Source organism: Gymnoscopelus microlampas, assembly GCF_963454915.1.
Source record: "Gymnoscopelus microlampas genome assembly, chromosome: 5".
NCBI classification, from domain to species: Eukaryota; Metazoa; Chordata; class Actinopteri; order Myctophiformes; family Myctophidae; genus Gymnoscopelus; species Gymnoscopelus microlampas.
In genome coordinates, this window is record NC_139942.1 from 22,707,511 (window position 1) to 22,725,481 (window position 17,971).

Genomic DNA, 17,971 nt, shown 5'->3' on the forward strand with positions numbered 1-17,971 from the left:
AAAAGGGCTATTTTAAATAATATGTAAAATAAATTGTTTTAAATTTATGTTAATCAATGCCAACATTTACATGGATACGTGGCAGTTTTAGTTACATTGTATACAATTATGCTAACACAGTAATGTTGCTTTAACATTTTAGTATGAAATAAAGTGGTAACAGGGTGTGGTTAAGAAACACCATTGAAAAATACTTTCTTGGATCTCTTTGGGACTTTTTATAAGTTATGGAGGACTTTTGTCAAGATGTTCTGTTGCAATTTGTGAGATGTTTTTTTCTAACAAAATGCCTGTACAGTAATGACATTGTAACCCTGTGGCCACTAGATGGCAGTATTGGAAAGAACATCAGAAGTCTGAATAGGGAAGCACATGTGGATCTGCTACATAGCCTAATCATAAAGCAATTCATTGTTTGTATACAAGAATTAACATTTAGGATTCATAAGAACATACACAATTGCTGTTTATTTGTTTATGCCTATACAGTATACATTAACAGAAATACGAAATATCTGATTCCCTTTTGCTACAGAATCAATGTAAACATTTCTGGTTGGTCATTTTCTAACTGTCTCTGATAAAACAGAAAAGAGTGCACAAACACTACCTGTAAACAATGCACACCTCACTCTCTCGTAATAAAAAACAAACAAAAACGACAGATGCTGCTAGAGACAAGACAACAAACATGTAAATGCAGTGTGTGCATGCAACAACAAAAAGGCGAAAGCAATAGAAAACAGGACATGTCTGGTAACTGTGTTGTCTGTGTTTGTTTGCCACTATAAATGGTGTGCTACTTGGGCTGTTCTCCATGAAGCCTTTGTCAGGGCCTCTGTACACCGTCCAACTCAGGCTCAGTCCGTATCCAGAAGAACTAATAGAGGTACAATTTGATTTTGATTATTTTGGGCAGTTTATTAGCCTCAAGTGTGATCCATGCTGTATCACTGGGTCTGGCACTAGTATTGTTCAGGCAGCAAGTCATTCCAGAGACAGAGGCTGCACCTCTCTTGTTCCAAAGTCTATAATTTTTGTCCATTTAATTTTATGTATGGTACTTAGCTGACCAGTCTAACCAAGTAGTGAGCCAATTGTGGTTCGGCATCATGTTTAAGGGCACTTCAATAGTTTGAATGATCAGGAGGCTGTTGTTGGTTGTTGTGGATCACAACTGTGATTGGATCGCTGGGTTTCATATCACTACAATGCAGATCTGTCACATTGAGTTAGTCCCCTCAAAAGCTTGCTTTTTGGTGTATGTCTGTGGTCTGGTCAGACCCAATGGGGCTTTGCATCATCATGAGTCCAGGTATATGGAATAGATCTGGCTGAGGCAGCGGTCGACCCCTCCTGCCTGGAAGAGAAAGCTGTCATCTGGGCAGGGAGAGGTGGTATAGCCCCCACCCCCAGCCTGACCCTGGAGGTCCTGCAACAAGTCAAAACCTGAGAAGAGAGGAAATGGTGAGAAGGCTTAAAACAGCTTTTTTCCCCAAAGCTGTCAAGTAAAAAACAAAACAAAGAAACGGACAGAATAACTGATTGATCATAATTGCCCAAATGCCAGACTTGTTTACTTGTGTGTATTCTATCATATTGCTGCAAAATGTATGCTGTCTTGTTTATTGTTTATTTCCACACCGGACTGCACTTTGAGTACTAGATTGATTTCTTTTAATTGCTTTAATTGTCATTAATATTGTTTTAAATTCAGGGAGAGCCATCATCATTTTGTTGTGTTTCTGTCTTGCACAGCAGTACAATGACAATAATGTATCTTAATCTTTTTTATTATTATTATTCTTAGCTAATGTGACAGCAGTATAAAAAAACATGTTTTTACATTTGTAAAATTTGATTTTAGAGAGAGTAATTGTGTACATAAAAGCACTGGGGGGAAAAAGAAACTTGAGAGGGCTTGAGAGAAAATAAAATAAATATTTAAAATATAATGCAGTTAACCTGAGTGAGACAATTTTATAGCATCAGTCCATCTGTACCTCTACACAATCTGGTTGTAAGTGCCGTACATACTTAACCAAGTTAGTCCAGGATTTAATGAACACATTGTCATGAAACCTGGGAGAAATTATTTCCATGACATACATGTCATTTACTATTTCTATTTCTATCTACTCCTGTATAGTGGGGTTCTTATCATCCAATCATTTTAATTCGTAACTGACATTTTTTGTTTGATGGTGAGCAACACAACTTCCAATTGTTTGCATTGTTAATTCATTCGGTTGTTGACTGTACAAGAGCAGTTTTCTTGAGCAGCAGCAAAAGAAGACAAGGAAAGAGAATGAAGAGTAATAAAACAACATAGCAGGATATGGTATTCAAACCCATGTACCCACATGTATGTACTGTTTACTGTATTCTATTGTTATACTGTTTTATTTTGCAGTTTGTAACCTTGCTAAGAAAGGTGAACAAATAACGTTTATTACCTCCACTAACAGGGCTGAATGGGGGTTATGTTTTCCCCTATTAGTAGGCTGTTCCAAAGGGATGCTTAACTTTTGTGTTGAAAAGGTTAAGGGTCAAGGTTTAAGGTAATAGTACTACTACTACTACTAATAATAATTATTATGATTATTATTATTACACACAATTCACTGTAAGTTTGTTTAGTGTTGAGGATGGACCCCACATACAAACCTTTCATCTGATCTACTGCAGACTGAGCTGCAGAGTGTGAAGCACAGGGGTTTGTGATATAGTTGGCCGTCTCAAAGCCTCCATCGCTTATTGTTTGTTCCATTTTCCCATCTCCATACAGACAGCCTTACCAGGACAGAGAGGAATCAATAAAATAATAAACAAACGTAAATAAAACAGGGGAAATGAGGAGCATGAGGGGAAAAACAGGTGTGAGATCATCAGTAAGGTAAGAAATACAATTATATTCATAAAACATCATCCTCAAACCCAATTAATTAACAATTAAATAATAAAAACAAAGCAGTAAATGCACATTATGAACATCCTGTGAGGCCAGTAACATTGACAAGTATCTGCTCTTTGATGGTTTATGTACCTTGCTGTTCTGAGAGAAGTTCCTGTTGGTTGTATATTCTGTGGAAGCCATGCATTCGTATGATGTCTGGTCTGTCTGGCAGAGCAGGGCAGTCCACTGAAGTCCTCACTGGGCTTCCATCAGTGGGCATGAAAGAGGATGCTTGGATATCCCTATAGCAATGAACATTTTTAACCGTTAGTAATGTGGATATGATGACCAAACAGGTTGAGGCCAATCTGGGAACCCATCGCCAAATGAAAAGGAAGAACAGCGCCCTCTGCTGTTTTTTACTATCTCACTTGGCTCTGGGAGGAAGTCGACGTAGCACACGTACGCAAGGAAACCAGGATTTTGGTCTGCCTTCAGCCTTTCACTTCCGGTGGTGCGACTATGTTTTCATTCCCACTAACAATATTTCTACACGGAACACTAACACCACTTCTCCCAGAGAACATGGATCGTTTTGGTTATAAGCCCACTTGTTTCTACATTACATTACATTACAGTCATTTAGCAGACGCTTTTATCCAAAGCGACTTACAATAAGTGTATTCAACATAGGTAGGGAACGAAAACTACTAATCACCAGAAGTTTTAAGTACATTTCCTGCTAAAACAAGCAACCAAGAGTATACCTAGCGCTAAGGTAAAAGTGCAATATATCAGCTACCTACTTTCTTAAACAGATGAGACAAAAATGGCAAAATCAAATGAGCACGAGCTAAAACAAATAAGTGTATCGACTAAACAAGATCCAATAAAACAATACAAAAATAAAACAAGAGTTCGTACAACTAGTTAACAACAAGTAGGCCAGGCAAAGAGGAAGGATAGTGTTTCCTGAAGAGGTGGGTTTTCAGCCTGCGGCGAAAGATGGGCAGTGACTCTGCTGTCCTGACTTCAGTGGGAAGTTCATTCCACCACTGTGGGGCCAGAACAGAAAAAAGTCGTGACCGTGTCGATCGACCAGAAGGACCGTTGAGTGGCGAGGGAGTCAGTCGCCCCGAGGTGGCAGACCGGAGTGGTCGGGCAGGGGTGTGGGCATTGACCAAAACTCGGAGGTAAGAAGGAGCTGTTCCTTTCACTGCTCTATAGGCTAGCACCAGGGTTTTAAACTGAATGCGAGCTGCTACGGGGAGCCAGTGCAGAGAACGGAGAAGGATAGTTGTGTGGGAGAACTTGGGGCGGTTGAACACCAGACGAGCCGCAGCTTTCTGAACAAGCTCCAGAGGTCTGATGGCTGATGCCGGAGCACCAGCAAGGAGGGAGTTGCAGTAGTCCAGGCGGGAGATGACAAGAGCCTGGATGAGCACCTGGGCTGTTTTCTCCGTGAGGAAGGGGCGAATCCTCCTGATGTTGTAGAGGAGGAATCTGCAGGACCGTGTCACTGATGCGATGTTAGCCGAGAACGACAGTTGATCGTCCAGGGTCACACCCAGATTCTTCGCAGTCCGAGTTGACGTCACCACAGCATTCTCAATGGTGATGGCCATGTCTCGGTGAGGACAGCCCTTCCCCGGGATGAACATCAGCTCGGTCTTGTCCAGGTTGAGCTTCAGGTGGTTCGTCGACATCCACTCCGAGATGTCAGCCAGACAAGCAGCAATGCGTGCCTCCACTTGTGTGTCAGAGGGGGGGAATGAGAGGATCAGCTGGGTGTCATCGGCATAGCAGTGGTAGGAAAAGCCATGGGAGTGGATGACAGCACCAAGAGATGTAGTGTAGAGGGAGAAAAGAAGAGGACCCAGAACCGAGCCTTGGGGAACCCCAGTAGTGAGCCTGTGTGGTTCTGACACAGACCCTCTCAGCATCACCTGGTAGGAGCGACCCGTCAGGTAGGATGCAAACAGGGAGAGTGCAGAGCCTGAGACACCCATCCCCTCGAGGGTGGAGAGGAGGATCTGGTGGTTCACTGTGTCGAACGCTGCAGACAGGTCCAGGAGTATCAGGACTGAGGAGAGAGAGTTCGCTCTAGCGGCATGGAGCGACTCCGTCACTGCCAGGAGGGCAGTCTCTGTCGAGTGACCCACTTTGAAGCCCGACTGGTTGGAGTCCAGGAGGTTGTTCTGGTGGAGGTAGGAAGACAGTTGTTTAAAGACAGCACGTTCGAGAGTTTTAGATAGGAAGGATAGAAGGGAAACCGGTCTGTAGTTCTTGATCTCAGAGGGGTCAAGTGTGGGTTTCTTCAGGAGGGGGGTGACTCTGGCAGTCTTGAAAGCAGAGGGAAAGTAGCCAGACGTCAGAGAGGTGTTAATAAGGTGGGTTAAGAAGGGAAGGAGTTCAGGTGCAGAGGACTGCAGCAGAGGGGATGGGACCGGGTCCAGGGAGCATGAGGTGGGGCGACTAGAGGTAACAAGGAGAAGGACCTCTTTAGAGGAGAGGGGAGAGAAGTGGGATAGAGAGGGTGGGGGAGAGGGAGGAGGAGTAGATGAAGATAGGGAGGGAGGGGTGGAAGGCAGACAGGTGTGGGTAGTGCGCAGGGCATCAGCCGGGGGAGGAGTGATCTATGATGAGTGATCTATGATGAAAGAGCAAGTTAAAATGTGAATATCTTTCCGTGGTTTTGTCTGCTCCGAGGACGCTATTGTTAAATGAGTTTCGGTTTGTTTCTAGTGGGGAAGGATCGGCAGACACGTAAATCCTGCCCACTACATTTGATTGGGTAAAGCGCGGCCTGCTTCCTGATCTGAAGGCACGCCCACTTGTCGGCCAGTGCGTACGCGATATGACGAACCCCCCCGACAGATTCAAACGCAGAGCAGAATCTGTTCTTGAGAGATTAGGTTGAGGCAAACAGTCTAAGCAGCCTTTTAAAACCAGGAACAGACGACATTTAAACTATATCATATTACGATAGCCAAAGTCCCAGATGAAAGCTCATATTGCGCTTATTATGCAAGGGATAATCAACAGGGAGCCAGTCATTATTGAGAAATAAACTCCGACAGAGTGATTAGGTCTTTATCACCCTGAAGGGATTTATTTCTCACTAATGACTTGCTCCCTGTTGAGTATCCCACTAATTACAAGGCTACTTAATGAATATATTAATAAATTGATCCAAAAGTAACAACAAAATGATTTGATTGGTTTTAAAAAGATTGAATTGCTTTCGGCAATGAAAGTAGTCAGGGGCGTCGTTACGCGGGGGCTTCGGTAGCTATAGCCACTAATGTTTTATCCAAAGCCACCAATAAAAAATTAACCTAGTAGAGACCTAGCAACGTGTCTGATAGTAGTCCATAAATGTATCCCAGGTGCGTCCAGTGCAATACGGTCAGCTCGGAAAACACTGGTAGGAAATGTTGATCGAAGATGAATCAATATTCTGTCTGCTGTTTAGCCTGTAAATGACATTGTGTGTGTTTGTGCATGGCCACCATGTTGGATACAGCAAAAATAAAGCAACGCAGATAGATATGAGCCAGGTGCCCATTCAGTGATTGACCAATCAGAATCAAGCATTCAAGCAAGCCGTGTAATAAATCAAGATATCGCCCAGCTCTTTAGCCTGGTAAACCCTCCCTCCGGAAATCTCATTTCCATTTGATTTCAGGAGAGAGTCTGGCCTGAACCGCCTTTCTGCAATAATCGCTCTATACGCCGAACTGACGAGCCTATCAGCGTCGTCGCACATCGTTCTGTGATTGACAGCGACAGTTGGCCAATCAGGTGGCGAGTTCGAGTGAGCCCGAATGAAGCCGAGTGCAGCCTGACTGGGGCCGAAAAAAAACGAACGGCAGCCATTGTTGTTCTGCGAGTGCCGTGACTTCTTATTTTGGGTTTTAAAACGGTCTCAAACTTCTTTTTTGAGGCACGGAATTTACTATTAAGATATCGTTTGGATAGAATTTAGTTGTTTAACTTCATATATGTGGTCAATTAATCATGACAGAGCCTATTTAAAAATATAAATTTAGAGAACCGGCAGGGGCGGGGAGTGACACGCATGTATCCCAATAAGGCAACCTATTTTCGGCATGGCCGTCCCAAAAGTCCCGTTGCGTCACATAGTCTGGAGCTCGTCAACATGAACTGCTGATTGGCTGAAGGGGAAAAACGATCATTGGTTGAAGGGGTTGTCAGTCAACGGTATTACTCCCGCCCAACTCCAGCCCACAGCGATTATTGCAGAAAGGCGGTTCAGGCCAGACTCTCTCCTGAAATCAAATGGAAATGAGATTTCCGGAGGGAGGGTTTACCAGGCTACCAGCTCTTGGCAGTGTGAGAAAAAACAGCTGTTAACATAACACAACAAAAATACACAATTGCAAACATCATGATGAGGACTACAGTATATGCCACATACATGTAAAATGTTATTTATCTTTAACACTGTAATACTCATACTGTATTATAATCTATCAATTACAGAGATTCCCAGTAGGTTATTTAAAGGGAGCAACTTCTCTTTCTGGGTCCACACACTCGCACGCACGCGCACACACAACACACACACGCACACGCACGAGCGCTTCATTTCCAAGTATTAAAAATCTTAAGCTGGAAATGAGGTAACAGTGAGGTTGTTTTTGTTGGATGCTCATCAGCTGGCATCAAGGGGAGTGCTATTCTTCCTGGGGACCACAAGTGTTACCAGACACACACACACACACACACACACACACACACACACACACACACACACACACACACACACACACACACACACACACACACACACACACACACACACACACACACACACACACTTATATTACTATATGTGTGAGGACATCAAAAATAGCTGAAAATAGCCCCCAAAAAATCAGATCGGAACTTTTCCGGTGCAACATACCCAGCGAGCAACTAAAATATGTTATAAAATATTACTCTCTCTCAGGTATAGCTCTAACCCCAACCCCTAAACCTAACATCTAAATGTCGAGTCCTAACCCTAACCCCAACTTGAATCTTTTTGGAATTGCCATTAACTCTAAACATCTTTTTAAAACATGAAAGCAACCTTTTCTCATGTGAAGAGGACCAGGAAAATGGTCCTCACAATGGCTATTTCTCAAATTCTACTATACTTGTGAGGGCATTTGACCCTCACAAGTATAGACACACACACACACACACACACACACACACACACACACACACACACACACACACACACACACACACACACACACACACACACACACACACACACACACACACACACACACACACACACACACACAATTAAAAACAAACTTAAACTTATAGTGGAACATTTTCTATTGGGGGGAGGGTATACAGGCGGTCTGTGTAGGGAGTCGTATCCATCGCCACGCTGAAAGAATGTGCTGACTGTGCGCAAACAGTGTCCTGACTCAACATGGAAACGAGTGAGTCAGGGTAGCCAAGTCGAAGACGAGAAAAAAAGTTCGCAAATGGAATCTCTCTCCGAGGAGATAGGCAGCTTAAAACCCCCCGTATGGTATTTGAAAGCCCCCCCTCTGTTCCTTCAAAGAGCTTGCACTCAGCATTTCATGTGGGCCAGGGCCTGAGAACTCTCTTGGATGATGTACTGTAGCGTATTGGTCCCCAGAGGGCCAGATGGCCTTGGTTTCTGCTGGAAGGGGTTTTAGTGGGGGTTTCATAAACAAGCCAGGCCTTGTCAGAGAATACTGATGGCTGCGGGCCCATGCGTTCCCTATATTCGGGTCTGACCAGCCATAAAAAGGGAAATGTTTGGAGATTTTCTTTACATATCTATCATTTATCTTCCCCAGTTCCCTTTATTGCCCATTTCCCATGTCAAATGACATTACCTTAAATTTTACAGTCTCTTATGGAGTACCGTAAAAAGCCAAAATTAATCAGATGGACTCTCAGAAACCCAAACTGATATAAGTTACAGATGGCTGTGGCTTGCCGAGGTAATAAAGACCAGGCTTTGTGTAGGGTTACGTAAACAAATCTGCGCTTTGATATACTATGAGCCGTTGATATAAATGCACGCGCGGCTGTGCCACGATGACTGCGCGCCCCAAGAATTCGACACTTCCCTAAATTCCCCGCTGACGGCTCCCAAAATGATAATCTACGGCTCGTATGGAATTGACCTTTAACTATAAACAACCGTGTCTGTTCCATCGCTTACATTCCTGCAACGTTGCAACAACATAGTTGAGATGTCTGAGCCATGCCCTGCGTGGTCTGCTTGCTGGATCTGTCGTTATTGCGGTCAGCGTGCCCATACTTTTTGACTTGCATGATTTTAACAGAGAGGCCAGTCCTGAGAGAGAGAGGCTGTCAGCACAACCTCAGGAAACAGTTACACTGGTCATATTTTTACAACGAAACCCCTTCAGTACTCTCTCTCTGTCTATTGCTCTACCTATCTCTCTCTCTCTCTCTCTCTCTCTCTCTCTCTCTCTCTCTCTCTCTCTCTCTCTCTCTCTCTCTCTCTCTCTCTCTCTCTCTCTCTCTCTCTCTCTCTCTCTCTCTCTCTCTCTCTCTCTCTCTCTCTCTCTCTCTCTCTCTCTCTCTCTCTCACACACACACTCTCTTCTTTGCTCTCTCTCGCTCACCTTCTCTTTCCCTTTCTCTCTCTCTCTGTCTCTTTCTCTCACTCTCTCTCTCTTTCTCTGCACGGTCCAGGGTGAATCACAAGCTAACTACTGCCAGCTGCCGTCCCTCACAGGAGGCACTCGGAATGAGAAGAATCCTTCATGCAGCATTTAAAGTCTTACTTAGTCATCACACAGATTATATGTATATTATGTGCAACGATGCGTTAATCCATGGATGGTTTTCAATAGCAGTAGAGCTGGGCTGGATCAGAGGAAGGGATGAGTAGGTTTACCATAGGTGCCAGTCTGTGCGATCCAAACAGCTATTAATGGTTTTGGCCAGGAAAACCTGACAGCCTCTTGTGCTAAGATCTATGTGAATCCGGTCAGGAGTCCCTTATAGATACAGATTCACTGGATTCCAATGGACATAATTTAGTCTATGTGATACAAACACAACGATTTAGTGTAATGTTCTGCCAACAGCTGGGCCTTCAGAAACATGACATTCTTCATTTTCTTACCCAGGGAACTGAGCAACCCTGGATTTTAACACCCGCAACACCTGGGAACAGTACAACCAACAACTATTATTCGTTGAGGGAGTCTCGTGGAGAATTTGAGAGTTAAGTGCCTTGCTCAAGGGCGCCTCAACGGTAGACATTGATGATGAATGACACTTCTCAACCCCCCAACCCCCCGTGGGCTCCAGACCGATGATGTTCCAATCACGATCCCACTTCCCCTCTAACAGCTAAGCTACAGTACTGTCGGCCCTTTAACATACAGTATACATGTTTTGGGTTGTCAAACATTTCAGTTAAATCAGCCCACTTGAATGCCATGCCACTTTGAGCTTCTGTAAATGTAAACTTTATTACCACTCCTTCCTTAGTATGTATATAATAGACTTTCTGTGTGGAAGCCATCCCAGCTAGTCTGCCTGTATCTAATGGATATACAGCCCCCCCCCACCCACCCACTCACCCACCCAAAAAAAGGTCTGGGCTCAGTCCCCTGACCACAAAACACACAAACACTACACATCACAAACACGCGCTGATGGACAAGCTTTAACCTGGGCCTCTGAATCCCACCGGTATTCAATAATTAAAAGACGTTAAAACGCCTAACGGCGGCCAGGATAAACACTTGGCCATGAGGTAAGAAGCTTGATGCCGGCCGCGCCGCGCCACGAAGCAAAGCTCATTTATTTCACGTGTTTAACGTCTTGCTAAACCATTTTGCGGGGGAAAAACAAGTGCTTGAATGGTATTGGCTTTGGCAGGCCGTTCTGTACTGCGGGCACCACTGAGCCTCTATGACATCCTCGGCCTCTGTACAGACAACGTCAATACACAGAGAGAGAGAGAGTATATTTATGGAGACTCTGGGCACATATTCTCAGACTATAGTGTCCAATAGATGCTGTGTCAACGTGAGTCCAGTTACCGTATATCTTTAACCACATTAACGCGTCAATTTAAAAGAAAAAATGCGTTGTGAGCTTGTAGATCCGCTATTTGTCGTACGACGTAGTATATAGGGCTTAAGTGGTTAACATGCACAGCAGGTCAGTGGTACAGTGATGCAGTAGTATGTCTGTATAACCTAGTTTTAAATCGCCTTTTTGTTAATTTTTACATTTATGTGCTTTATTAGTAAAAGGAAAAGAAAGGGAAACATTGCTATTGCTATAAGGAACATGAAAAAGACAGGAATACTGAAATTGACGGATACTTTGTGCAAGTATCGAACATCACCCATGTGAACTAGGCCTAATTACCCCTCCTTGATGGAAGGCAAATTATTGTGTGCATCACGCCAATAGCAGCTAATAGTACAAGCAAGGCAACAATGAGCAATGATTTGATGGCTAATTGTCCGGAAACCACTGCCCTGAAGCATTACAGCTGCGCCTTTTTAGTCTCTCCATCACTTTTTTCATTGGGCTGAATGAGACGTGTCTCGGTTTACGGGACACATAAGTTCTGCGGCCTCCAATTACCCAATCAGAGCAACCGCAAAGCCATAACTCTAGCTCTGGTGATAAAGTCTCTGGTCTACTCAAGTATGCATAGGCACACATCGCTGTCTCTATTTCTGGGAATGTGCTCAGTAGACGGAGAGAGGCAAAGCAAAAATGAGCATGAAATCTTTAAATAAGTAGCTGCTCTCAGGCATTAAAAATAAGCTGAAATATAGATATGAAATATGGCCTAGTGGCATAGTTTGTTACAAATGCCTACTGGGACAAAGCACATAAATTCCTACTCCAATGGATTCACCTGCAGGGAAAATGCAGTTCTTTTCCAAAATACCATTCTCACCGTTAAATATCTCTAGATCAGAACTGATCAGACAGACATATAAATATCATTCTGTCAGTTAAGAACCTTAGTTATGGGGCATATGGTGGTGGCACCAGGGTAGGGTTCCTGCCCACCACCGAAGACTGGGGTTTGATTCCTCCGCTGTGCCTCTAGCTTGGCCGGGCACTTGCATGAACACAATTGACTATGTTCATGGGTGGGATGCTGGTTGGAGAGTGATCTCTGTCGCTGCAACAGTGAATCCTGGTTACTCTGGCACCTTTTCAGCAGGGAGCAAACTGGGAGGGATAATGTGTTCCAGCGCATGTATTCTGCCCTCTCAGTGACACTCCTTACTGTCAGGTGAAAAGAAGCGGGCGGTGATTTCATGTGTATAGGACGAGATGTGGCATGTGGTCTACACCCTCCCCAAGACCAACAAGTAGGGGTTGGCAGTAACAGAGACTGTATACATGGGAGGGGGGGGGGGATTGCATATGACTAAATTGGGGAGAAACAATGAAAAAGATAAAGAATAACTGATCGCTCCCTGGGACCACAAAAAAGGACCTTAGTTACCAAGGACACTTTAAAAAGCTCTACAATTTACTGTATTTATTATGGTGGGTATCACATTTAAGCGAGAAACTCTTCAAACAGAGATCAGATTGTGGACATATCAGTGGAGACCTGGCACTCACCCTCCTCTCATGCTGCCCGGGGTCACCAGTGAAGACAGCGGGCTGTTGGCGCTGAAGTTTCCCTCCAACCCTGCATACTTGGAGCAAGGATTCAAAGACTGTGGGAGAATCTCAGCGTTAACTCTCCTATGGACAGCATTGGAAACGGAGTACACGCCTGGAGAAGAGAAGAAAAGATGCTAAAGTCGTGATATATAATTTGTGTAATTCTACATGAGATCTGTTTTCAGGCAGCCGACTACTGCACCGTATGTCACCAATGCTGTTATTAGTGGCCACAAGTGGTCACTAAAAACAGTAAAGTGGACAGCAAATAAGCAAATTAATGATTGACAAGGGCAACCTATAAGTATGCATACAGTAGTTGAGCTGCGTCGCCCATTGCCAGATGACCTCAGTGTCCTGGAATCTGATTTAATCAGAGATCTAATGTAACTAATCAAGAATCAAACAAGAATCAAGAGGACATGACTTTTCATCGTCATATGTTGGGATTTGATTGTGAAATCAATGCATTGAGTCATTGCATAGAGTGGCAAACCATATATACACCAACAGCCATTACAATAGTTTTGCAATTGCTTCACATGCTCAACTAATAAATCAAAGAATAAAGTCAGACAGGCACACAGCCAGACGGAGCAGAACAGAACAGAACAGAACAGAACAGAACAGAACAGAACAGAACAGAACAGAACAGAACAGAACAGAACAGAACAGAACAGAACAGAACAGAACAGAACAGAAAAGAAAAGAGCAGAAAAGAGTAGCCAAACAAGCAATGAATATAAGAGGTAATTTCTTTATAGAAAATGTAATGCAGCCAATAGCTTATGGCACAGTTCGTGGAACAATTGCCCGGTGCTGATAAGAACACGGTCCTCTTGGGCACTTTCAACATTAAACACTGGCACGCTTGTTTCGCCCTGAATAAACACAGCTTGCAGTGTGCCGTTTGAGGACTTTTCCCTCAAAGCCTTCTGGGTACGACTGCAAGTAGTCTGAAGTAATAGACATGGACAGCTCTCCTGGACGCTTTCTCTCCTCCTTTGCCAACTGAGCCTCAGCGTACCTGACAGCTTCTTGAGTCCGGTTCAGCCATTCAAAGAGAGGGAGAGAGCGTAAAAAAGGAGAGGTTGGCTGGAAAAACAGTTTGGAGAGGCTTGAGGGACAGGCAAAGGGAGAAGGGCCAACTTGCCCACAGTCACTGCCCGGTAATTGGACAAGGTAAACACTGGCATGATGAGCTATCATCGAAGGAATGAGAGGGAGGGAGGGAAGGAGCAAATGAGGGCATGAGAGAAAATGAGAGAGACAGCTTAACAGTTTTTTTTTAACAGCCCAGGTGTGTTTGGTCTATTACCATTTTCTTTGTTTTTGTTCATTTCCTCAGAGGTGTCAGACACCAAAATGGAGATTTCCGCCGTATTTCGCTACCGTTTCATCTGGACATTTAGCACTGTACCTGTGTAGTCGTCCAGACTGGGAGCGGGGGATCTGTTGCCTCTGCCGCCGTTGGGACAAAGCTGGGCGGGGGCAGAGCCATGGAGATGCTGCCTAGCCAGACATTCGCTCAACATGTCCGGCTCCAGCACAGAGTGCACTTGAACCTGTCAAATGAAAAATTCTTCATTTAACAAAAGGTATAGACAGCGTTTTGATCCATAGTGGATCTTTGTCAGATCAATACCAAACACTTGTTTAGTCCTTCCATATATAGTCCCCTGCTACATGTCATAACTCATCATGATTCCTTTGTCATTATATGGGCTGTTATTCGCTAGGTGTTGAAAAACATACATAGAACAAACAGTGTACGTAGGGAATAATGAGAAAAAATAAAATTGTTACAGAGATTACTCATAAACCCACTGTTACAGAATAATAATAAAGCCAAAAAGGTATGGACAATAAGTGTACCATCTGTTTAAGTACTCAATCATTTCACATCACAGGAGGAATATGTGCAGAGTGCAGACCCTGATTTATTTATTTTACCACAGTGGTCAAAATAAATAAAACTTCGCACAGATTATATATTCACACAGAATTCCTAGAAATCTAGACCAGAACAGTAGCTGTCCAGGAAATTTGTCTTGGTTGCAAACACTTGAGACCACAAGAACAGATGGTTCAGGACAATATAAGGTTATTCACGCATTTTGTAAATATACTGTATCCATATGGCACTGAATCACAAATATACTTATCAAAGGTAATACTGCATATTTAATATCGTGTGAAAGCACACATGCGTACAAGGAGAAGGAGATTACGGTAAGCCTTGTTGTTTTGTGGAGGAACACATTTTTCCAATTTTGGGTAATGGAACCCAAATAACCCTAAATTATGAGGTAATTCACTTATTCTCTTGCTATGAATCCTCATTTCTTAGACTAATTGAAGATGTAAGATGCGTTCTCTTCACAAGGGTATTCTCCTGTTCATTTTCTATGAAACACAGCCTGGCTCTTGTTTGGCTTTTTGGTCATTCAACTACAATGCAGCATGACTAGAGTCCTTCTTAGGCAAGACTGTTCCAAAAAGTTCAAACAAAAAAGCGCCCCCCGCAGGATTTTCCAGAACAAACCCAAAGACATCTCCGGTACTTAAAAGGAAACTTTCAAATGACAATCGGAAAACAACAAAACAATAAGGGCAAAGCGACGCTTAATCAGTACAAAAAAATCAAACCAATAAACCAGTGTTTACGAACACACAGACTTCAAAAAACTGTGACTGCATTTATTTGAGGAAACACAGAGCTGTAAGTGGTTGAATTAATTAAGTGCTTGTTGTGACAAGAGAAAGTCCCAACCAAGCCCCTGGGGGGGAAAAGCTTCAGGTCCAATGCGTGTTACCCGCATGTCACAAACTTACAAGCACACGTGTCTCTGCTTAAATGAAACAAGGCATAGGAATAGCACGCCAAAGTGGTCCACTGTCACTTATGGCCCGTAGAAAACAAACAGCGCGCCAGATAACATCGAACAATAGGCCCCCTATTCCCACTTCCAGGGAATGTGAACGAATAATACAGTGTGTTGCGCTGCATTTCATCTTTACTGAATCCTAAACACACTCCAACTACAGCCAACAGCCCCCCCCACACACACACACACACACACACACACACACACACACACACACACACACACACACACACACACACACACACACACACACACACACACACACACACACACACACACACACACACACACACACACACACACACATATCCTATTCTCTCCACTAAGCCCCCCATCTCATGCCTCCTCTTCCTCTGTCTTTACTGCTGATGGTCGTTTCTCTGTGTCCTCTTCTCTTTCTCTCTCTCTCTCTCTCCCCTCTCCTCCTACCTTTCCCCTCATATCTCTCTCCCTATCCCTTCTCTCTCTGTCTTGGGCAAACAAAAGTGTTGTGTACTTTGCCTTTCTCCTCCTTCCAAAAAATCCCCTCTGAATCCTTCTTGCTCATTTCCCTCTGAGCTTTCTATATTCTCCTTATCTTTCATAACCTATTCTTCACTCACAAACAGTGCGGCTCATTCTTCTCTTTATCACTCTCTCTCTCTTCTTCAACCTCACACTCTCCCCCTTAACTGCTCTCTCGCTATCCCTCATAAGATGTTTTTCCTCCCCTCTTTGACCCCCTATCGCACCCCCACTACCCCCCTTCACGACAACCAGCTGCCGAACTGAGTGTTGTTGGTACCTTCGTTTCCCTCTCCTGGAGCCCCTTGGCTGAGTGGGCCTTGACGTGCTTGCGCAGGGAGCTGGGGTCCGTATAGCGCTTGGTGCAGCCCGGGATCTGACAAGCGTACGGCTTCTGTGAGGCCACCATTGAAAAGTAGCATATAAAGACAGAATGAGGAAGAAGAAGAAGAAGAAGAAGAAAACAGGTGTGGGGAGGAACGTTCGTATGTATAAGAGCGTGTCAAGAACATATGTACATCATTTAAATCAAAGCAAAGTTTAACACCTGGGGAAGATTGTAGCGTTGGATATTGGGGTCAAACAAGTTTGAGTAGTAAAGTGTATACAAATAATACGGGTGCAGGTTTAGGTGATCCGGAATCACTTCCAGGTGTGTCACAAGTGGGATATTATATACAGTAGTGGAGAGTGCTAAATATATACAAGTATTTAGGATAAATATTTTAGATTACGTGGCTTAGCGTGTACACCCAATTTTATAAACATTTTACATATGGTTCCCAGTGTAGTAAATCTTACCATACCTACTATATTTCATCTGTAAGCTTAAAGGGAGAGGGAGAAAGGAGAGGTGAAATTCACGTGAGCTGTTTCAACCCATTTATGTACATGAGCAGGTCTTGTCTCAGTGCAGCTCAATTCTAATGTAAAATAATGTATCCCACCATTTAAATGACAAAGAAAATGTAATCCTGTGCTATGGCATATTAGTCAACATAAAATGTATTTTCTTGTTTTGTTTTCAGGTTTTCTAACCCTAGATCTCTCCCACAACACTGCACAAATTGCTCTGTACAAATTACTAAAGTATTTAAGTATTTGTTTTTAAATTCATTGCAAGACTTCCTTGATATATAGCTTGATGTAGCCTACCACCAGTTAAAACACTTTGGCACTCTTACTAAATACTGTAGCTATCACTCAAACATGTCTGCATAGCAGTTGCCAAGTTGAAGTGAATTATGCTTTTATGAAAACCTTTTATTAAAAGGCAACAATGCAATGTATTTTATGTTCAGAATGTTGTTGCTGGAATCTTGACGCACTAACATTCGCACACAGGGCCCCACGCGGTTAAAGAGTGACGTTGGTCTTTGGTCATCTTTTGTTAAATATGTGACTGAATGTGATTTACAGATAATGACATTACTTTAAAGTAAATGGGATAATAAAATAACAACTACTCACACCCTTGAAGATGTCATCTTCCTGTCAAAACCCTCAAGCAATAAACATATAGGGGCTGTTTTAGAAAATATTAGGTAGGCATGCTTTGGATGCACATGTACATGTCGACACGTAATACGGTTTCTAGAGTTACATTTTTACATATGCCCCAAATGTATTGTATTTACAGTAAACTATGTGATCTATGTGCTTTACTCTATAGTGTCCTAAAATGTTGAAGAAAAAAATCATCTATATCGATATACAATTACCTGTTCCAAAATAAAACATTTACATAAATACATATTACATATACCAGTACATATATACTGTATACACAAATACATCCAGAGGGTTTTGAGAGATTTCCAATTGATTCAGGATATCATGGACAGACTGATTAAGCCTTTATTAGCCAGTATGAAACCACAAAATGGAGAAAATGGCTTGTGCCTCATGTCGTAATACCAATTGAGTGCAATGTACTGTTCTATCCTCTCCCTGGTCATTAAAGTGTAACAGGAGATGTGCATTTGGC

General features: G+C 43.2%; 1 protein-coding gene across 3 annotated transcripts in view; it reads right to left on the reverse strand.

The window, feature by feature from the left end:
* Nucleotides 1-487: 487 nt before the first annotated feature.
* glis1a (GLIS family zinc finger 1a) overlaps nt 488-17,971 on the reverse strand; it is a 35,851-nt gene continuing 18,367 nt past the window's right edge. For all 3 annotated transcript variants that reach the window (XM_084057483.1, XM_084057484.1, XM_084057485.1), the window contains exons 4-9: nt 16,265-16,378; nt 14,013-14,157; nt 12,548-12,704; nt 3,047-3,198; nt 2,668-2,793; nt 488-1,449 (exon numbers count right to left, since the gene is read on the reverse strand). In XM_084057483.1, the coding sequence (XP_083913609.1) occupies nt 1,304-1,449; nt 2,668-2,793; nt 3,047-3,198; nt 12,548-12,704; nt 14,013-14,157; nt 16,265-16,378 (840 nt within the window). In that variant the 3' untranslated portion in view covers nt 488-1,303. The remainder of the gene's footprint in view (nt 1,450-2,667; nt 2,794-3,046; nt 3,199-12,547; nt 12,705-14,012; nt 14,158-16,264; nt 16,379-17,971) is intronic.